The sequence below is a fragment of the Bacillus rossius genome, chromosome 18 (assembly GCF_032445375.1).
Source record: "Bacillus rossius redtenbacheri isolate Brsri chromosome 18, Brsri_v3, whole genome shotgun sequence".
In the NCBI taxonomy this organism is placed as follows: Eukaryota; Metazoa; Arthropoda; class Insecta; order Phasmatodea; family Bacillidae; genus Bacillus; species Bacillus rossius.
In genome coordinates, this window is record NC_086345.1 from 7,889,443 (window position 1) to 7,912,616 (window position 23,174).

General features: G+C 51.9%; 1 protein-coding gene across 3 annotated transcripts in view; it reads left to right on the plus strand.

The window, feature by feature from the left end:
- The window catches only part of LOC134541304 (uncharacterized), a 475,001-nt gene that overhangs the window by 246,308 nt on the left and 205,519 nt on the right, over window positions 1-23,174 (plus strand). For 2 of the 3 annotated variants that reach the window (XM_063384632.1, XM_063384633.1), the window contains exon 10: window positions 341-463. The exons of the other annotated variant lie outside the window; for it this stretch is intronic. In XM_063384632.1, coding sequence (XP_063240702.1) covers window positions 341-463 — 123 coding nt within the window. The remainder of the gene's footprint in view (window positions 1-340; window positions 464-23,174) is intronic. 3 annotated transcript variants of the gene reach the window in all.

Here is a 23,174-nt window from a genome sequence, read left to right on the forward strand (position 1 = left end):
AGACGTTCCAGAAGGAAGCTGGTGGTTGTCTGGGCCTACGCAACAGCGACACAGAACAGTCCTCGCCAACACTCCAGCACAGACAGACCCGTGACCAGCCGGCACACACAGACCGCACAGACCGCACAGACCACGTGACCGCCCTGCGTGCGGTGGAGAATCCTCGCCTACCAATGTAGCTGTTCGCAGCACTCGGGTCACTATCAGCGACATGGCACGGTGTTTGACTACATGCTCTGCTCGATCAGTATTAGCGGCGGGCGGTGTCTTCCAGTCGCCCTGACGTGCGTGCGTGTGTGAGGGAGTGTGTGTGAGGGAGTGTGTGGTGTGTGCGGCGCAGCGCCGGGTCGTGACGTCACCGGGAGGGCAGTGTCGCCGACCATGGGCGCGCACGGCTCCAAGCACCGCCCCCAGGGGCTCGCGGCGCCGCCTCACAAGATGCGGCTGGGCAGCTTCAAGCGAGGTGAGTGCGGCTCCGCTCTCCCCTCTCCCCTCTCCCCTCTCCCCTCTCCCCAATCCCCTCTCCCCTCTTCCCTCTTCACTCCCCTCTTCCTTCTTCACTCCCCCTCTTCCTTCTTCACTCCCCCTCTTCCTTCTTCACTCCCCCTCTTCCTTCTTCACTCCCCCTCTTCCTTCTTCACTCCCCCTCTTCCTTCTTCACTCCCCTCTTCCTTCACTCCCCTCTTCCTTCTTCACTCCCCTCTTCCCTCTTCATCCCCCTCTTCCTTCTTCACTCCCCCTCTTCCTTCTTCACTCCCCCTCTTCCTTCTTCACTCCCCCTCTTCCTTCTTCACTCCCCCTCTTCCTTCTTCACTCCCCTCTTCCTTCACTCCCCTCTTCCTTCTTCACTCCCCTCTTCCTTCTTCACTCCCCTCTTCCCTCTTCATCCCCCTCTTCCCTCTTCATCCCCCTCTTCCTTCTTCACTCCCCCTCTTCCTTCTTCACTCCCCCTCTTCCCTCTTCATCCCCCTCTTCCTTCTTCACTCCCCCTCTTCCTTCTTCACTCCCCTCTTCCTTCACTCCCCTCTTCCTTCTTCACTCCCCTCTTCCCTCTTCATCCCCCTCTTCCTTCTTCATTCCTCTCTTCCTTCTTCACTCCCCTCTTCATTCCTCTCTTCCTTCTTCACTCCCCTCTTCATTCCTCTATTCGTTCTTCACTCCTCTCTTCCCTCCCCTCTTCCCTCCTCTACCCCTCTTCCCTCCTCTACCCCTCATCCCCCTACGCTCCTCCCCTCTCCACCCCTCTACCTTCTTCCCTCCAGCTGTCGTGTGCTAGCTCCGCCGCTAACAACTCGCACAGCCTTCAACTTACCTATCCCAGGAACATAACAGAGAGAACCCGACTGATCCAGTGGCTTGTGGAGTATACACGGCTGTGCATTCCAGGTGATGATTCCAGGGGCCGATATTGTGATTAGCACCCTCCCCTCCCTTTTCATTAAACGTATCAGGCATAGTTCGTTTACATTATATTTTCAAGTGCACGTTTTATTTACCGTACGTGCTGTATTTATAATAAATAACATTCGAAGGTCAACGGAAACACACAGTATAAAGAAACATGTAATTGTTTCGTTAAATTGCGATATTGAACAAGTATGGGACAAGCTTGCCGCTTGATCTCACTACAGGTGTAGCTATAAAGACCGCCATTGAAAACATGATTATTGATTTGATACAATTTCTTCGGCATTCCTAATTGAATTATGTAAACCTGGTCCATACGTACCATACCATTCATACGTCCCCTATTGCATGAATAATTTAAAGAACGTACGATTATTGATAGTAAGTAAAATACCAATATTACTAAATATTGTATAATTTTTTATTCGCCTTTTATTTAACACTTTTTTTATACAAAAAAAATGTCGGTTCGTCCTATGCCCTCTAAGCAGGTTCCCGGGGCTGACCCCCCCCCCCCCCTAGATACGTCACTAGTTGATTCTTGGCAATAATGAAGTCCAACTGTAGCATGCATGTACGACCAATGGACTCCCTTGAAATAAAGCACATTTCCTGGAGATAGGATAGGTCGCACCGTGCATGAATGACTAGAATATTAAAACAATAATAGCTTCTGAACGACTTAATAGAATTATTTGGGGTTACCCGTAGTATATACACTACGATGGTATTTTAAAAAGTTGTAATTAACTGCTCTATAGCAATAGAAAAAATATTAATGAGCTTTACTGTTTCAAGAAAAAAAGCCTCTGAGATTACATTGCATCCGTGCTTCGGATCTCTTCTTCGAAAATCCTTACGGAATGTGCTCAGAATTATGACTTCCACAGAGTAATAGCTCATATAGAATACCGGTGCCGTATAACGGGCCGCCGACTATATGATTGCCTGTGTTTTCCAGATCAGTCGAGGTGAGTCGTGTACTCGTCAGGCATGGTAGCTGAGGCACAGACCGAGTAGTAGTTCGGAGCCCACTTGCTAGATGGCAGCTTTAATAATATATTACTAACGTAGCTATGTTAATTGTGAGAAGTAATGCTTAATCTGTATTCAGGCAAACAAACCAGTTAAATTTAATTCACTTTAATTTGGTAGCCACATTTTTTTTTTCCGGTGAGGGTTACTTGAACATTTTGTTTCTCCTAATTTATATAGATCGTGCCAATTTAATTACCAAGCGGCGTTAATATTTTCTCGCACGGTTTGATCTCTGATCCCATCCAAGGTTTTTTTAGTAGTTAAGGAAGGAGCCAACCCAACAGGTATAGCGTAACATGTCGCGAATAACATGGTTGCAGTTTTCACTGTAAGAGTCGCACATCTAGCCTAGTTCTGTGTAGTAAGTAGATGGCCACCAACATGGGAGTGGAGACCGTTGTAACTGTGCAACAGCAGTAATGAAATTTTATTGTGCTTTGTGCGTATTACGTGCCTGCAGGCCTGTATCGCCTGGTGAGTCTGTTTGTCGCGCCCCCCCCCCCCCCCCCTCCTCAAGGAGCCGACACGTGGTTCCGACAAACCAGCTAACGGTAGTCTGCACGTGCGCCATGTGGCACTGTGCACTTGCACTCGCTCACTCCCGCAGTGCTGCCATCTGCCACACACACCCACGAACCAGCGGCAGACCGGGTCCTGTTGGACAGACGCATCGGCGGTTGCCTAATGGCGATGTCGAGACAGAGAGTGCGGTACCTCAGTCTGGGTTGGCAATGCATAGCGGGCCATGCATGTGTTTGGTTGTGATAGTAAATAGATATGTTAATTATGGCTTTCCCGCGTGAAAACACAAGTTTTTCAACTCATTAATTTTTTTTGGGTTATGACAGGATTAGAAAAAAAATAGTGAACAACATTTAAGGAATTTAATATATATATTTAATATATATATATAAAGTAAGAATTACCCGAGTGAAGTTTCACTCTCATGTTATCCTGATTTCATGAAATCCACCCAATATTTCTTTAACCATTCTTTTGTACTCTGGATGTTTTTTTTTGTTGGCCAAAAGGTTGGTCACAACTTTAAAAAGAAACCCAGGCCTTTTTTTTTTCCCTACAGAATCCATTGTATTTTCGAACATACTGTCTTTCATTAATTTTATGATCTGCGGTCCCACAAAGACCCCTTCTTTCCGTTTCGCGTAAGATATTTTCGGAAATATTTTTACCATACATATACTGGAAGCAGTCACCTTCTTTTGGAAGTGTTTTAGTGAACTGCTTCATTAATCCGAGTTAAATGTGAAGAGGAGACAATAGTACCTTGTTTGTTGAACAAGTGGTACATTTATTATGTTCTGTGAAATGGGTTGTAGGTCAGTCTGTCTGCTTCCAGTGTTTGTCTTTGGCTCGGTTGTCCCATTCACAAATAAACACAGCATATTTGTGTAGCCATACAAACAACTTTATCACAGCAAATTGTCCAAGAATGTTTTTCATAGTTCACACATTTTAGCATAACTTAGAGATTTTCATGTTTCCTTGAGATGCATTGATTGCGCAATTGGTAATGAATCAAAGACATTTCCATTATGTAAAATTACACCTTTGAGACTACTTTTGGGCAAGTCTATAAATAACCTCCATTCACTTGGATTGTAAGAAAAAATAATAGTCTTCTTCTTTTAAGAATTTTATTAATTTCTTTTTCTCGAGTCCTATACCAAGAGAACGAAACTCCAGGTACTGGGAGATTTTTTCCCTTTCAATCTTGATCCAAGCAATCGTGTTGCACAGTGTTGTGAGAAAATCACCAGTATTGTCTTTGCAGTTAATTTTAAATAAAGATATTTAAAGGAAATGAAAAGCGCATGTAAAACAGCTGCAAGGTTTCAAGTGACATCTGTCGTGAGTGAGGTGCGTCGTCCTCGTGTAGTCGACACTCGCCGAGTTCACACGCTCCCACGCTCCCACGCTCCCACGCTCCCACGCTCAGGAATGTAGCCAGCAGCCAGTGTGACTGAGGCGTCAGGGCATGGCCTGCCTGCTGGTCTGTGGCTACAGGCTAGTACTGCTGTTTCAGGCCATAGTTGTAGGCATTTTCGGTCACTGTTCCGTGTTGCGTATCCGGTTGTATTTTATCATAAAATACTAAAAGAAAGAAAGGAATTGCGTGTGTGTTTGATGCAATTTTTGTAATTACCAACTTTAAGGGCATTGTCCCCGGGAGCAGTTCTGTGTAACATCCACAACGTAAAATTTAAAAACAAACTAGGCAGTTGAATGTTTTTGTGATTTTAAACTGTACAATTAAGAAAATATTTTGTTTTGTTTTGTTTTTGAATACGTGCATAATGCAGATTTTATGTAAACTTGATACGCAATAAGGAACAATTGTCGAATATTCTCTACATTGGCAGTATGTCTGGTTGTAAAATATGTCACGCAATAGTGACTGCTACTGTTACTACCATGAAGACAAGTACTTTGGAAAGCGTTCGAGGCAGTGAGAACGCCGAAATACACTAACGCCGAAAAATGTCATTGCAGGACTGCCACAAATGTTAGGTTGGACTAAGTTAGGTTGGACTAGGTTAGGTTGGACTAGGTTAGGTTGGACTAGGTTAGGTTGGACTAGGTTAGGTTGGACTAGGTTAGGTTGGACTAGGTTAGGTTGGGTTTGATTGTGGTATTTCGGCGTTAAGATACATTTAAGAAACTCACACAAATTCATTCAGTTGCTATTTCGGCGTTGTGGTACACAGCAGTTTTCCAGCTGTCTGCGTTGTGGTCAATTTTGTCTTTCGGCGTTATGGTATTTCGGCGTTGTGGTAACGACCCGGCAGGAATCACGTGTCACGTGTGAAGCAGCGAGAAGAATGCATATGAACAGAGTACGCGGTGTCTGAAGGCTGTGAACCACGTGGGGGCCAGAGGCTTCGTCGTAGCCTATCAGGAACCTGCTTGCTGGAGGCGGTCTGGCGCGGGAGTGACGCGCTTCTATTCCGGGATGATGAGTGGAAGTGCTGGTTGCAAGCTTCAAGGTCACACTTATCGTTCTCTTGTGTTCTCAGTTTGGCTGCCACCATAACTCTAGTGGGTCTGCGCAGAAATATTCATTCACACGATTTTGAAATCAGTAACCTAATTTAAAACAAAAACTGGAGAGTGATGGTACATTGCGACCGCATGAAGAGGAACTATTTATTATCTTGATGGCGACAATGTTGCGTGTCTTCAACTGCGCCGTATGCTGGGAGACGGGTCGTTAGTTCACGTGGCTTGTCCTCGGATAGAACATGCATCTCATTCAGGAGGTGTTGGGTTCCACCCTGGCTAGCTGCTGTGACGTATTAGCTTTTTCCATAAGCCACGATCCATCGCGTTTTCTGAAAGATACCGTGCACACGTCTCTTGGCGAGATTTCACCCTCCCGACCATTGAAGCGGCGGTCAGCTGCCAAGCAACACAAGGATTTATGTAGAATTTGTCCTTTTTTTTCTAGTCTTGTTGAAGAGCAAATAAAAGTTGACAAAATTTTATGTATCACCGAAACGTGATAGCGAACAATTATTTCTCTTTTTTGTCGATTTGTCGTAAAGAACTTCGGGTCTTTTTTCCAAATTATTTTCTGCTGTGCGTCAAACATGTTGTGTGTTATCTCGTCCCTGCATCGAAACTTGAAGGTTTAAGTGGGGACATTCTTAACGTCCGGTAGGTTTGTGTTCTTTTTTTGTAAATTACTTAACGGATGAGACATTGCAAGTCAGATCTCATCACGACACACAGAATGCTCCCAATAGGATTTTTGATACCAGTGCAGATTCCGAGTGGGGAAAAAAAATTAAATAGTCAATTTTATATTGTGGCTAGGGATGTTCCACACTTTACTGCAGCTCTGCGTAGCGAATTAAGTAATGTTGTGTTCTGAGGGGGCATGTTTTAAAAAATCTAAATATAAAAAAAACCTTGGAATTGTCGATGAATTTTGAGGTTCTGGAAAAATTAGTGAATAGTTACGAAAAAATATTGTCAGGGAATTTAAATGCAATGTTTGTACAAATACTAATATATTATCGCTGAATCATTAACTGAATAATTCATATTGTTTCGACCTATGTAATGTGGGGAGAACTGGGTTCCTAAGAGATAGCCCAATTAAGTTTTATTACTTGTATTAATTACTAATATTTACTTTTCTAATGAATAATTGCAATTAAAAATGTCCGATCACAAATAACTGGCACTTAAAAATGTTTATTCTCAAGTCACTCAATGTCTGTCAAGTCCCACAGTTCGCACTCCTCACTGGAGCTAGTCTCAACAGTGGTTTGCCCCTTACCTCGCGCCTGTCCACACACAGTCTCGCGCCACTCAGTCGCACGCTCACACGGTCCCATCGCTCCGCGTCGCGCCACTCTCGAGGGGGTCTCTCGCCCTCTTCGCCGATGTCGCACTTCCTTCGCTCCTAATCCGCTCGGAACCGCCGCGGAGGCCGGCGTCGCGGCTCAAGTACTCTGGCGTCCTTCTCGAATCTACTAGAGCAGATGTGACTTGTAGCGTCATCCCGGGCCGACCCGATGCCCGAACATCCAGAAGAGTGTCGCTTGTTCACGCCACTCCGCGCGGCGGCCCGCGGAATTCCCCAAGCCGCTCAGCGATATATAAGAGCCGAGTAAGGACTTTGCGCGGGGAGCGGAGCGGGGAGGGGGTAGCGACGACCCTTGTAATCCAGCCAGGCACGCGTGGCCTGCCTTACGCCAGTGGCCGTGCGGGGCCGCCAACCAGCTCCGAAGCTAGGGCGTGTCGCGGTCCTGTCTGCGTTCGTAACAATATTTAAAAATAAAAAAAATCGGGGTAGTTATCATCGCTACACTACCATAAATTGTTTTTTTTGCTTAAAAACCTTTCTTGTGGACTGCCAGGTACAATATAAGAGGAAAGAAATGAAACTCGATTTTTTATATATAAATGTATTTATATTTTTTCCCCGATTAATCTTAATATCATATTTTACATTTATAAAGTTTAAAATATTTAATGTACATTAAATACATTTAAAGCGGGATTTCATTTGCTTCGCCTTCGTCCATCTGTATGGGGTGTTGATGGTTGTAGTTGATCCAGCCGTGCTGGTGGGCGACCCTGCAGCAAGTGCACGGCGCTCGCTCTGTTGGCGAGTTCTGAAGCGAGACCTCTCCCGCCGCCTGCTGCGACTGTGACCCGCACAACCTTGCACTCGACTACAGCTGAGCTGTTAGAGCACCTCAATAGCCACACGACGACGCACAAATAACTCGTGTAACCCTTTTCTGTTGTGAAGTTATGACTAATTATTTTGTCGTGCAGAATTATTTGACGTTGGTCCATCTCGACACCTGACATCCAAAGACGAAAAATACTCGCTAACGCGAGAGATAATAAAAAAGAGAGGTTAAATGGATCCGTCTCTCACCCGCACTCTATAGTCATGACGGAGAGGCCCGAGAATTGCCGAAGACCCTTCGTTTGTTTAGTTCTCACGTACGCTCGTACGTACACTAGCCCCACTTTTACAATTACGCTTTACTACTTTCTCTCCAATATTTCTCTCTCATGTTTACAAATACGAAGATGGGCCTGGGAACCTTTTTATGTATTTTTTTACTATCCACAACTTTTGTTTGAAATATTTTTCGCTTAAACGCCTAGATTGAGAGAAACTGAGTCAAACCAAAAACTTCACGTCCGATTTAAAAAAAATTAACATCATTCGATTCAGCGTCCTTGAATTACCCTTATATAAAGTTTTCAGGACTGCTGGAAAAAGTTCTTACTTTGCCTCTTATTGACTGGCTTAAAAGTAGGAGTGGCGTCAGGCGCAGTGACCCGCCTATCCCTGCAGCATGGCGGGGTTCAGCCACGTGGAGCTCAAGGCTGCTCCAGCGAACACCGCTCACACCAACGGCCTCGGAGTGGGGATAGCGCGACCCGCCTATCCCTGCAGCATGGCGGGGTTCAATCACGTGGAGCTCAAGGCTGCTCCAGCGAACACCGCCCGCACCAACGGCCCCGGAGTGGGGATAGCGCGACCCGCCTATCCCTGCAGCATGGCGGGGTTCAACCACGTGGAGCTCAAGGCTGCTCCAGCGATCACCGCCCGCACCAACGGCCCCGGAGTGGGGATAGCGCGACCCGCCTATCCCTGCAGCATGGCGGGGTTCAACCACGTGGAGCTCAAGGCTGCTCCAGCGATCACCGCCCGCACCAACGGCCCCGGAGTGGGGATAACGCGACCCGCCTATCCCTGCAGCATGGCGGGGTTCAACCACGTGGAGCTCAAGGCTGCTCCAGCGATCACCGCCCGCACCAACGGCCCCGGAGTGGGGATAGCGCGACCCGCCTATCCCTGCAGCATGGCGGGGTTCAACCACGTGGAGCTCAAGGCTGCTCCAGCGATCACCGCCCGCACCAACGGCCCCGGAGTGGGGATAGCGCGACCCGCCTATCCCTGCAGCATGGCGGGGTTCAACCACGTGGAGCTCAAGGCTGCTCCAGCGATCACCGCCCGCACCAACGGCCCCGGAGTGGGGATAGCGCGACACGCCTATCCCTGCAGCATGGCGGGGTTCAACCACGTGGAGCTCAAGGCTGCTCCAGCGATCACCGCCCGCACCAACGGCCCCGGAGTGGGGATAGCGCGACCCGCCTATCCCTGCAGCATGGCGGGGTTCAACCACGTGGAGCTCAAGGCTGCTCCAGCGATCACCGCCCGCACCAACGGCCCCGGAGTGGGGATAGAGCGACCCGCCTATCCCTGCAGCATGGCGGGGTTCAACCACGTGGAGCTCAAGGCTGCTCCAGCGATCACCGCCCGCACCAACGGCCCCGGAGTGGGGATAGCGCGACCCGCCTATCCCTGCAGCATGGCGGGGTTCAACCACGTGGAGCTCAAGGCTGCTCCAGCGATCACCGCCCGCACCAACGGCCCTGGAGTGGGGATAGCGCGACCCGCCTATCCCTGCAGCATGGCGGGGTTCAACCACATGGAGCTCAAGGCTGCTCCAGCGATCACCGCCCGCACCAACGGCCCCGGAGTGGGGATAGCGCGACCCGCCTATCCCTGCAGCATGGCGGGGTTCAACCACGTGGAGCTCAAGGCTGCTCCAGCGATCACCGCCCGCACCAACGGCCCCGGAGTGGGGATAGCGCGACCCGCCTATCCCTGCAGCATGGCGGGGTTCAACCACGTGGAGCTCAAGGCTGCTCCAGCGATCACCGCCCGCACCAACGGCCCCGGAGTGGGGATAGCGCGACACGCCAATCCCTGCAGCATGGCGGGGTTCAACCACGTGGAGCTCAAGGCTGCTCCAGCGATCACCGCCCGCACCAACGGCCCCGGAGTGGGGATAGCGCGACCCGCCTATCCCTGCAGCATGGCGGGGTTCAACCACGTGGAGCTCAAGGCTGCTCCAGCGATCACCGCCCGCACCAACGGCACCGGAGTGGGGATAGCGCGACACGCCAATCCCTGCAGCATGGCGGGGTTCAACCACGTGGAGCTCAAGGCTGCTCCAGCGATCACCGCCCGCACCAACGGCCCCGGAGTGGGGATAGCGCGACTCGCCTATCCCTGCAGCATGGCGGGGTTCAGCCACGTAGAGCTCAAGGCTGCTCCAGCGATCACCGCCCGCACCAACGGCCCCGGAGTGGGGATAGCGCGCCCCGCCTATCCCTGCAGCATGGCGGGGTTCAACCACGTGGAGCTCAAGGCTGCTCCAGTGATCACCGCCCGCACCAACGGCCCTGGAGTGGGGATAGCGCGACCCGCCTATCCCTGCACGTGGCGGGGTTCAACCACATGGAGCTCAAGGCTGCTCCAGCGATCACCGCCCGCACCAACGGCCCTGGAGTGGGGATAGCGCGACCCGCCTATCCCTGCAGCATGGCGGGGTTCAACCACGTGGAGCTCAAGGCTGCTCTAGCGATCACCGCCCGCACCAACGGCCCCTAGTGGGGATAGCGCGCCCCGCCTATCCCTGCAGCATGGCGGGGTTCAACCACGTGGAGCTCAAGGCTGCTCCAGCGACCACCGCCCGCACCAACGGCCCTGGAGTGGGGATAGCGCGACCCGCCTATCCCTGCAGCATGGCGGGGTTCAACCACGTGGAGCTCAAGGCTGCTCCAGCGATCACCGCCCGCACCAACGGCCCCTAGTGGGGATAGCGCGACCCGCCTATCACTGCAGCATGGCGGGGTTCAACCACGTGGAGCTCAAGGCTGCTCCAGCGACCACCGCCCGCACCAACGGCCCCGGAGTGGGGATAGCGCGCCCCGCCTATCCCTGCAGCATGGCGGGGGTCAACCACGTGGAGCTCAAGGCTGCTCCAGTGATCACCGCCCGCACCAACGGCCCCGGAGTGGGGATAGCGCGCCCCGCCTATCCCTGCAGCATGGCGGGGGTCAACCACGTGGAGCTCAAGGCTGCTCCAGCGATCACCGCCCGCACCAACGGCCCCTAGTGGGGATAGCGCGACCCGCCTATCACTGCAGCATGGCGGGGTTCAACCACGTGGAGCTCAAGGCTGCTCCAGCGATCACCGCCCGCACCAACGGCCCCGGAGTGGGGATAGCGCGCCCCGCCTATCCCTGCAGCATGGCGGGGGTCAACCACGTGGAGCTCAAGGCTGCTCCAGCGATCACCGCCCGCACCAACGGCCCCTAGTGGGGATAGCGCGACCCGCCTATCACTGCAGCATGGCGGGGTTCAACCACGTGGAGCTCAAGGCTGCTCAAGCGATCACCGCCCGCACCAACGGCCCCGGAGTGGGGATAGCGCGCCCCGCCTATCCCTGCAGCATGGCGGGGGTCAACCACGTGGAGCTCAAGGCTGCTCCAGCGATCACCGCCCGCACCAACGGCCCCGGAGTGGGGATAGCGCGCCCCGCCTATCCCTGCAGCATGGCGGGGGTCAACCACGTGGAGCTCAAGGCTGCTCCAGTGATCACCGCCCGCACCAACGGCCCCGGAGTGGGGATAGCGCGCCCCGCCTATCCCTGCAGCATGGCGGGGGTCAACCACGTGGAGCTCAAGGCTGCTCCAGCGATCACCGCCCGCACCAACGGCCCCTAGTGGGGATAGCGCGACCCGCCTATCCCTGCAGCATGGCGGGGTTCAACCACGTGGAGCTCAAGGCTGCTCCAGCGACCACCGCCCGCACCAACGGCCCCGGAGTGGGGATAGCGCTACCCGCCTATCCCTGCAGCATGGCGGGGTTCAACCACGTGGAGCTCAAGGCTGCTCCAGCGACCACCGCCCGCACCAACGGCCCCGGAGTGGGGATAGCGCGCCCCGCCTATCCCTGCAGCATGGCGGGGGTCAATCACGTGGAGCTCAAGGCTGCTCCAGTGATCACCGCCCGCACCAACGGCCCCGGAGTGGGGATAGCGCGACCCGCCTATCCCTGCAGCATGGCGGGGTTCAACCACGTGGAGCTCAAGGCTGCTCCAGTGATCACCGCCCGCACCAACGGCCCCGGAGTGGGGATAGCGCGACCCGCCTATCCCTGCAGCATGGCGGGGTTCAACCACGTGGAGCTCAAGGCTGCTCCAGCGATCACCGCCCGCACCAACGGCCCTGGAGTGGGGATAGCGCGACGTGTCACCCGCAAGAAACAACCGCGCACATGCAAGAGTGCAAGTGTGAGAGAGTGCGAGTGTAAGTGTATGCAAAAAAGTGTGCAAATGTATGCATAAATAGTGCGAGAGTATTTAAAACGTGTGCGAGTGTAGGCAAAAGGTGCGAGTGTAGGCAAAAGGTGCGAGTGTAGACAAAAGGTGCGAGTGTAGACAAAAGGTGCGAGTGTAGACAAAAGGTGCGAGTGTAGGCAAAAGGTGCGAGTGTAGGCAAAAGGTGCGAGTGTAGGCAAAAGGTGCGAGTGTAGGCAAAAGGTGCGAGTGTATAGGCAAAAGGTGCGAGTGTGTAGGCAAAAGGTGCGAGAGTGTAGGCAAAAAGGTGCGAGAGTGTAGGCAAAAAAAGTGCGAGAGTGTAGGCAAAAAATGTGCGAGAGTGTAGGCAAAAAAATTGCGAGAGTGTAGGCAAAAAAATTGCGAGAGTGTAGGCAAAAAAATTGCGAGAGTGTAGGCAAAAAAATTGCGAGAGTGTAGGCAAAAAAATTGCGAGAGTGTAGGCAAAAAAATTGCGAGAGTGTAGGCAAAAAAATTGCGAGAGTGTAGGCAAAAAAATTGCGAGAGTGTAGGCAAAAAAATTGCGAGACTGTAGGCAAAAAAATTGCGAGAGTGTAGGCAAAAAAATTGCGAGAGTGTAGGCAAAAAAAGTGCGAGAGTGTAGGCAAAAAAAGTGCGAGAGTGTAGGCAAAAAAAGTGCGAGAGTGTAGGCAAAAAAAGTGCGAGAGTGTAGGCAAAAAAAGTGCGAGAATGTAGGCAAAAAAAGTGCGAGAATGTAGGCAAAAAAAGTGCGAGAATGTAGGCAAAAAAAGTGCGAGAATGTAGGCAAAAAAAGTGCGAGAATGTAGGCAAAAAAAGTGCGAGAGTGTAGGCAAAAAAAGTGCGAGAGTGTAGGCAAAAAAAGTGCGAGAGTGTAGGCAAAAAAAGTGCGAGAGTGTAGGCAAAAAAAGTGCGAGAGTGTAGGCAAAAAAAGTGCGAGAGTATTTAAAAAGTGTGCGAGTGTGGGCAAAAGGTGCGAGAGTGCAGGCAAAAAAGTGCGAGAGTGTAGGCAAAAAAGTGCGCGTGTTTATGCAAAATATTGAGCGGATGTGCGCAAAAATTTATGCCGTACTGTCTCCTCTTTGGTTCCCCCACCACTTACCTAGCAATTTCCCCTCATGCTATCGGAATTTTCGTAACCCTCGAAAATTGTACTCCCCTCAGCAAAGAAGTTTCACTTCAAAAATCTCCGAAACTTAAAACGGGCCTCTGCTCGCCACTGAAGGCGTGCGGGTAAGGGAGGGTGTGCTAATCTGGTGCATAGCCTCGAGTGAATTAGAGAATGGCACGCGGGCCAAGTGAGGGTGAGGGCCGGTCAGAGCGCGGTGCTAGGTCACGTGCGCAGTGCGACTACAGCGCTCCGAGCGGCTCGCGAGGGAAGCGGGGCGGGGCGATGAACCAGCCGTGGCCTCGGCGCGGCGCGCGGCCAGATATCTGGAATCAGCTTCACGGCACGGAGACTGCGAGGGAGGTTCATATTGCTATAGTGTCCGGGCTTCAGAAGAAACCTCGCGGTTTGCTAACTGCTCGAGACATCAGAGCAGGGTAGGCCTAGTTCCTGAGGAACGACAGTGTCTCATCTGCTTCTCTCGCCCCAGAGGCACCTGAGAGCGCTGGGTCACTCAGTGGTTTCCCCTTCCGGTCTATACGCAATGCCTATCGCTTCTTCCTAATGTACTACATTGTATTCATTGAAGTTTAGCGAAAACCATTTACATTGATGGTTGTTCAGTCGCCTGTAGTGGGCATCATTCACGCACTAAATATATTTTACTGTATATAATTATACACACTATATGTATTTAACTGTTATTATTATTTAACAAATAAGTCAATAATTGGTAAGTTGGGTTTGCTGGGTAATGCCTCGCTGTTGGGTTGGCTTGGCTTGGCTTGGCTTGGCTTGGCTTGGCTTGGCTTGGCTTGGTTTGGGGGGGGGGGGGGGGTGGTGTTTACGCGGTATTTCCCAGCACAGTTGACAATGGGGAATCGAATCATCCTTTTGATAACAAATTGCATTGAGTCTTTGGTTAAAAGCAGTGCAGTTGTTCATTTAAATAAATTATTGATATAAGTGTTATAAAATAGGGAAAGAAAAAATTATTTAATATTCGACTTCTATGGCATTTACGTTTACCTAAAAATAAATATAATATTGATTCTCTTGTTGATAGTATGCGAAAAAACTTTTGATTAAAGGAATAGTTTTATACGCAATTTATTTTTATTCGTCTCTTTGAGTGAATCTTTTGATGTTTATTAGATTTGTTTTTAAATTTATTGCAAAGCTAAAACTGTTTTTTTTATTCACGTATTCGAAAAAGATAGTAGTTTAAAACACAAGAAGTATCGATCTAATGTTAATGTCCTATTTTCTGGTACGTTCTTTGGATTATAGTTGCAATGAAGAAGATTGGATTAAATCCTTTTGATATACTTACGCCATTTTTTATTGTTAAAGTATTTAATAGAAAAGCTTTACGAATAGACAAAGTGGATGAGAAAGTTGACAAAAACAGCTGATGTCAAATGCCTGGACAGCATAAATAATTCTGCAGAAGGAATGTCAGAAAAAATATTGCAGCACAGACGAACACAAGACAAAACAGCTGCGACGTTTCGGGAGCTGACATCTGCTTCCGTCATCAGGCACAGTCAGTTAGTCACAGCTTATTTTCAAGTGTCATTTCCAGAGAAAGGCATATCACTTTGTAGTTTTGCTGGATTTTTTCCTCTAAACCCGCACAAATTCAGTGCATTAGGATTTCTGCCCAGCCCAGACTTTCTGTAATATCTGCAATGTCTGTATTAGGGTAAAAAATATTTTTGTGTTTTGTAAACTTTTACTTAAAAAAATAAAACTTTATGCAAATGAGGCTCAGACAGATTTCTACCCCTACCCCCCCCCCCCACCCCCAAACTGTGCGTGGCATACCTTCTGGACATAAAAGTAAGTTTAAAAAAATATATTCATTTTACGCAATTTTTAGCGTGGACATAACGCAAATCAATGTGATTATTCATAGCATGGAGTTTCGGACACATTGCGCACAGGACTTTTGCATCCAGTATATTGCACTAAGTGACTATCAGATGACATTATTTGTGACAGAAAAAATGCAAGGGCGGTAACGAGTAAATTTTTTTTTATAAATAGACCTTGAAAATTTTTTTGTTCTTTAACAAGGATAGTACAGTTGCAAACGATATCACTTGTACATTGCGAGGCAGAGTTTTGTACCGTTTGGAAATTTATAGAGCTCAGCCTTGAGGTTTTTACAAGTGATATCGGTGGCAACTGGGTTTCCAAGGAATTTCTTTGTAAAAAGTACAAAAAATGTCAAGTGTAGTGTTAGCGACTCTGCTTGGGGGGGGGGGGGGGGGGGGTGCTTGCCCAGAGAGACGCTAGCTAGCAAAAAATAAGGAGTCATAAACCTACAAATGTAGGATTGAGCACTAATACTATGACAACACTGTACAATGGAGTATACCTGGGCATACTTACCTATGCTTGCTCAGTCTGGTATGAACTACTACGCAATTCACATGTAAGAAGAAGGTTAAACTCATCCCAACGAACAGCTCTAATTGCTGTAACAAAAAGCTACAGAACTACGTCTTTAGAAGCACTGCAGGTTATCGCTGGAGCCTTACCTATAGACCTACTAATACAAGAAAGAGCAAAAGTTGTGATATTAAAGATGAACAAGGAATACACTGCTTCAAAATATCGCAGAATTCACATAGAAAATATTGAAATCTGGCAAGAAAGGTGGCGAAACTCTGACAAGGGAAGGCATACACACAATATATTCCCTTCAATAGAAGAACGGATGAAATTTTCATGGATAAGTACTGACCACTACACTTCACAATTCCTAACAGGTCACGGGAATTTTAAACACAAATTAAACTCTTTTAACTTAGTGGAAAGCCCTATGTGCCCTGTGTGCATGGAAGAAGACACAGTAGAGCATGTTCTAAATGATTGCGTTAAAATAGAAGACATACGAAACAAGTACACAAGGAAGATGGCTATGGAGGATGTTGATATTAAGGATATTAATCAAATTGTGAGAGATAAGAAGACTTATGACATATGGAGAAATTACACCTTTGAAGTATCCAAGAGACTGGAGCGTTTCGATAGTTGGATGCACGAACAATCTCTGATGGAAGATCTGCTTTCCGATACGGAATAACTTACTACAGAAAAATAAAATAACTCTTTGAATCTCCTACACAAGTTTCTTTGGCTGTTCTTCTTGTGTATAGTGTAATCGAACAGTCGGAATATTATATCAAATTAGATAAATGAACTGAAAAGAATTAATTAAGAATAAGAGAATTAAAAATATACACCAGATCTCTCTTTGAAAATAAGAATAAGAATTATGACAGAATAACGCCCTGGAAACCTGTATAAGCAAGCTAAAAGGATATGAATTATTATATAATATAAACTGTATTATATTATATAATATATATATATATGTGTGTTAAAAATATAATCATGTGTGCAATAAATATAAATAAACTACTCTTGCAAACCTTATAAAAAGGATTATATCCAGAGTAGTCTTTAAGTAAACATACATAATCTATAATATGATTATTTTCTATAAAGCTACAAGATAATCTGGTGTTTCTGTGGTTTACACTATCAGTGATCCATGTTCATAAACCCAGTTGCTTCGTGTCGCAATAGAAGTGCAAGTGGAAATAAGAGGCCTCCGAATAGCGATGTAGTCGTAACTTTCCGAGTCACTTCTAATAACGCTCTATGACTCATCGCCGCGACTACGCTACCGACTCAGAAAGAGCTTCCTTCACTTAAATTATAAGTGGAGTAGAAAATGTCGGGTCGTTACCACAACGCCGAAATACCATAATGCTGCATGTCAAAATTGACCACAACGCCGACAGCTAGAAAAAACTGCTGTGTACCACAACGCCGAAATAACAACTGAATGAAATTGTGAGTGTTTATTAAATGTACCTTAAGGCCGAAATACCACAATCAAACCTAACCAAACCTAACCTTTTTGGCAGTCCTGCGATGACATTTTTCGGCGTTGTGGTAATTCGGCGTTGTGGTACACAGCAGTTTTTTCTAGCTGACGGCGTTGTGGTCAATTTGGCATTTCGGCGTTGTGGTGCGTCCCCGAAAATGTCTCATGGCTTGATGGGGAGGGGGGGGAGGGGTGTTGGCGGCCGGTGATTGGCCAGGGACGCGCCTTGACCCTGCTGGCTCGGGCCAGGGCAGTGCAGCTCGCGGTATTTATAACCGCGTGTCGCTGCACGTGGCTGCTGGATCTCGCGGCCGGTGATTGGCCAGGGACGCGCCTTGACCCTGCTGGCTCGGGCCAGGGCAGTGCAGCTCGCGGTATTTATAACCGCGTGTCGCTGCACGTGGCTGCTGGATCTCGCGGCCGGTGATTGGCCAGGGACGCGCCTTGACCCTGCTGGCTCGGGCCAGGGCAGTGCAGCTCGCGGTATTTATAACCGCGTGTCGCTGCACGTGGCTGCTGGATCTCGCGGCCGGTGATTGGCCAGGGACGCGCCTTGACCCTGCTGGCTCGGGCCAGGGCAGTGCAGCTCGCGGTATTTATAACCGCGTGTCGCTGCACGTGGCTGCTGGATCTCGCGGCCGGTGATTGGCCAGGGACGCGCCTTGACCCTGCTGGCTCGGGCCAGGGCAGTGCAGCTCGCGGTATTTATAACCGCGTGTCGCTGCACGTGGCTGCTGGATCTCGCGGCCGGTGATTGGCCAGGGACGCGCCTTGACCCTGCTGGCTCGGGCCAGGGCAGTGCAGCTCGCGGTATTTATAACCGCGTGTCGCTGCACGTGGCTGCTGGATCTCGCGGCCGGTGATTGGCCAGGGACGCGCCTTGACCCTGCTGGCTCGGGCCAGGGCAGTGCAGCTCGCGGTATTTATAACTGCGTGTCGCTGCACGTGGCTGCTGGATCTCGCGGCCGGTGATTGGCCAGGGACGCGCCTTGACCCTGCTGGCTCGGGCCAGGGCAGTGCAGCTCGCGGTATTTATAACCGCGTGTCGCTGCACGTGGCTGCTGGATCTCGCGGCCGGTGATTGGCCAGGGACGCGCCTTGACCCTGCTGGCTCGGGCCAGGGCAGTGCAGCTCGCGGTATTTATAACCGCGTGTCGCTGCACGTGGCTGCTGGATCTCGCGGCCGGTGATTGGCCAGGGACGCGCCTTGACCCTGCTGGCTCGGGCCAGGGCAGTGCAGCTCGCGGTATTTATAACCGCGTGTCGCTGCACGTGGCTGCTGGATCTCGCGGCCGGTGATTGGCCAGGGACGCGCCTTGACCCTGCTGGCTCGGGCCAGGGCAGTGCAGCTGGCGGTATTTATAACTGCGTGTCGCTGCACGTGGCTGCTGGATCTCGCGGCCGGTGATTGGCCAGGGACGCGCCTTGACCCTGCTGGCTCGGGCCAGGGCAGTGCAGCTCGCGGTATTTATAACCGCGTGTCGCTGCACGTGGCTGCTGGATCTCGCGGCCGGTGATTGGCCAGGGACGCGCCTTGACCCTGCTGGCTCGGGCCAGGGCAGTGCAGCTCGCGGTATTTATAACCGCGTGTCGCTGCACGTGGCTGCTGGATCTCGCGGCCGGTGATTGGCCAGGGACGCGCCTTGACCCTGCTGGCTCGGGCCAGGGCAGTGCAGCTCGCGGTATTTATAACCGCGTGTCGCTGCACGTGGCTGCTGGATCTCGCGGCCGGTGATTGGCCAGGGACGCGCCTTGACCCTGCTGGCTCGGGCCAGGGCAGTGCAGCTCGCGGTATTTATAACCGCGTGTCGCTGCACGTGGCTGCTGGATCTCGCGGCCAGTGATTGGCCAGGGACGCGCCTTGACCCTGCTGGCTCGGGCCAGGGCAGTGCAGCTCGCGGTATTTATAACTGCGTGTCGCTGCACGTGGCTGCTGGATCTCGCGGCCGGTGATTGGCCAGGGACGCGCCTTGACCCTGCTGGCTCGGGCCAGGGCAGTGCAGCTCGCGGTATTTATAACCGCGTGTCGCTGCACGTGGCTGCTGGATCTCGCGGCCGGTGATTGGCCAGGGACGCGCCTTGACCCTGCTGGCTCGGGCCAGGGCAGTGCAGCTCGCGGTATTTATAACCGCGTGTCGCTGCACGTGGCTGCTGGATCTCGCGGCCGGTGATTGGCCAGGGACGCGCCTTGACCCTGCTGGCTCGGGCCAGGGCAGTGCAGCTCGCGGTATTTATAACTGCGTGTCGCTGCACGTGGCTGCTGGATCTCGCGGCCGGTGATTGGCCAGGGACGCGCCTTGACCCTGCTGGCTCGGGCCAGGGCAGTGCAGCTCGCGGTATTTATAACCGCGTGTCGCTGCACGTGGCTGCTGGATCTCGCGGCCGGTGATTGGCCAGGGACGCGCCTTGACCCTGCTGGCTCGGGCCAGGGCAGTGCAGCTCGCGGTATTTATAACCGCGTGTCGCTGCACGTGGCTGCTGGATCTCGCGGCCGGTGATTGGCCAGGGACGCGCCTTGACCCTGCTGGCTCGGGCCAGGGCAGTGCAGCTCGCGGTATTTATAACCGCGTGTCGCTGCACGTGGCTGCTGGATCTCGCGGCCGGTGATTGGCCAGGGACGCGCCTTGACCCTGCTGGCTCGGGCCAGGGCAGTGCAGCTCGCGGTATTTATAACCGCGTGTCGCTGCACGTGGCTGCTGGATCTCGCGGCCGGTGATTGGCCAGGGACGCGCCTTGACCCTGCTGGCTCGGGCCAGGGCAGTGCAGCTCGCGGTATTTATAACTGCGTGTCGCTGCACGTGGCTGCTGGATCTCGCGGCCGGTGATTGGCCAGGGACGCGCCTTGACCCTGCTGGCTCGGGCCAGGGCAGTGCAGCTCGCGGTATTTATAACCGCGTGTCGCTGCACGTGGCTGCTGGATCTCGCGGCCGGTGATTGGCCAGGGACGCGCCTTGACCCTGCTGGCTCGGGCCAGGGCAGTGCAGCTCGCGGTATTTATAACTGCGTGTCGCTGCACGTGGCTGCTGGATCTCGCGGCCGGTGATTGGCCAGGGACGCGCCTTGACCCTGCTGGCTCGGGCCAGGGCAGTGCAGCTCGCGGTATTTATAACCGCGTGTCGCTGCACGTGGCTGCTGGATCTCGCGGCCGGTGATTGGCCAGGGACGCGCCTTGACCCTGCTGGCTCGGGCCAGGGCAGTGCAGCTCGCGGTATTTATAACTGCGTGTCGCTGCACGTGGCTGCTGGATCTCGCGGCCGGTGATTGGCCAGGGACGCGCCTTGACCCTGCTGGCTCGGGCCAGGGCAGTGCAGCTCGCGGTATTTATAACCGCGTGTCGCTGCACGTGGCTGCTGGATCTCGCGGCCGGTGATTGGCCAGGGACGCGCCTTGACCCTGCTGGCTCGGGCCAGGGCAGTGCAGCTCGCGGTATTTATAACCGCGTGTCGCTGCACGTGGCTGCTGGATCTCGCGGCCGGTGATTGGCCAGGGACGCGCCTTGACCCTGCTGGCTCGGGCCAGGGCAGTGCAGCTCGCGGTATTTATAACCGCGTGTCGCTGCACGTGGCTGCTGGATCTCGCGGCCGGTGATTGGCCAGGGACGCGCCTTGACCCTGCTGGCTCGGGCCAGGGCAGTGCAGCTCGCGGTATTTATAACCGCGTGTCGCTGCACGTGGCTGCTGGATCTCGCGGCCGGTGATTGGCCAGGGACGCGCCTTGACCCTGCTGGCTCGGGCCAGGGCAGTGCAGCTCGCGGTATTTATAACTGCGTGTCGCTGCACGTGGCTGCTGGATCTCGCGGCCGGTGATTGGCCAGGGACGCGCCTTGACCCTGCTGGCTCGGGCCAGGGCAGTGCAGCTCGCGGTATTTATAACCGCGTGTCGCTGCACGTGGCTGCTGGATCTCGCGGCCGGTGATTGGCCAGGGACGCGCCTTGACCCTGCTGGCTCGGGCCAGGGCAGTGCAGCTCGCGGTATTTATAACTGCGTGTCGCTGCACGTGGCTGCTGGATCTCGCGGCCGGTGATTGGCCAGGGACGCGCCTTGACCCTGCTGGCTCGGGCCAGGGCAGTGCAGCTCGCGGTATTTATAACCGCGTGTCGCTGCACGTGGCTGCTGGATCTCGCGGCCGGTGATTGGCCAGGGACGCGCCTTGACCCTGCTGGCTCGGGCCAGGGCAGTGCAGCTCGCGGTATTTATAACTGCGTGTCGCTGCACGTGGCTGCTGGATCTCGCGGCCGGTGATTGGCCAGGGACGCGCCTTGACCCTGCTGGCTCGGGCCAGGGCAGTGCAGCTCGCGGTATTTATAACCGCGTGTCGCTGCACGTGGCTGCTGGATCTCGCGGCCGGTGATTGGCCAGGGACGCGCCTTGACCCTGCTGGCTCGGGCCAGGGCAGTGCAGCTCGCGGTATTTATAACCGCGTGTCGCTGCACGTGGCTGCTGGATCTCGCGGCCGGTGATTGGCCAGTGACGCGCCTTGACCCTGCTGGCTCGGGCCAGGGCAGTGCAGCTCGCGGTATTTATAACCGCGTGTCGCTGCACGTGGCTGCTGGATCTCGCGGCCGGTGATTGGCCAGGGACGCGCCTTGACCCTGCTGGCTCGGGCCAGGGCAGTGCAGCTCGCGGTATTTATAACTGCGTGTCGCTGCACGTGGCTGCTGGATCTCGCGGCCGGTGATTGGCCAGGGACGCGCCTTGACCCTGCTGGCTCGGGCCAGGGCAGTGCAGCTCGCGGTATTTATAACCGCGTGTCGCTGCACGTGGCTGCTGGATCTCGCGGCCGGTGATTGGCCAGGGACGCGCCTTGACCCTGCTGGCTCGGGCCAGGGCAGTGCAGCTCGCGGTATTTATAACTGCGTGTCGCTGCACGTGGCTGCTGGATCTCGCGGCCGGTGATTGGCCAGGGACGCGCCTTGACCCTGCTGGCTCGGGCCAGGGCAGTGCAGCTCGCGGTATTTATAACTGCGTGTCGCTGCACGTGGCTGCTGGATCTCGCGGCCGGTGATTGGCCAGGGACGCGCCTTGACCCTGCTGGCTCGGGCCAGGGCAGTGCAGCTCGCGGTATTTATAACCGCGTGTCGCTGCACGTGGCTGCTGGATCTCGCGGCCGGTGATTGGCCAGGGACGCGCCTTGACCCTGCTGGCTCGGGCCAGGGCAGTGCAGCTCGCGGTATTTATAACTGCGTGTCGCTGCACGTGGCTGCTGGATCTCGCGGCCGGTGCGGGCGCTCCAGGTGGCCAGCGCCTCTCTGCATACACCGACAACATGTTTCAAATATTGTCACATTGTCGGCGCTTATCATTGGATTAATCTGGCTCTGAGAACTTTTAAGTTTTTGACGTAACAACATCTAATAAATCGATGAACGCAGGCTGCACGCACGAAAAAGTGTCCCGTTACGCTGTGTCCTGTTACGCTCATTGTACGCTTGCGCCGCATCTATCTCTCTTCCACTCGATTGGAACAACCATCGAGTTGACTTTTTCGAGGCACATTAAACTTGAAACACTCCCATTCGTTTCCTACTTTTCCTATCATCGTTCTATCCTTAACAGAATAACATAGATAGGAAGAAGTTGAATAACAAACATTTATAAAAGTTATAGTTAAAATAATCTCTTCGTTAAAGTAATAAACATATTTGAATTAATGAGTGCAAATAAAAGTAAATTTATCAATTAAATTGTAGATTTTATTTTACTCCTCCTTTGTATCCATACAAAATAGTGATAATTCAATAAAAATGATTCAATTTTATTAATAAAAGTATGCAATCATTTCATCAATGTTTTGTTATGACGTCACGTTAAGCTATCGTCCGTAAACCGACTTTACAGACAACCAATTTTTTATGTTACTTTATAATTAAAATAATAAATCAAATATCTGGATGGAAAATTTTCACTCCAAATTCTTCCCAATTTTCCAATATTAGATGGAATGGAAATAATTCCATTACCGTTTTCGCTCGGTACGATTCTAATTTAATTTCAACAAATATTCGACATTTGTAAAACTAGTTCTATTTATAATATGTCTAAAGAATACTCA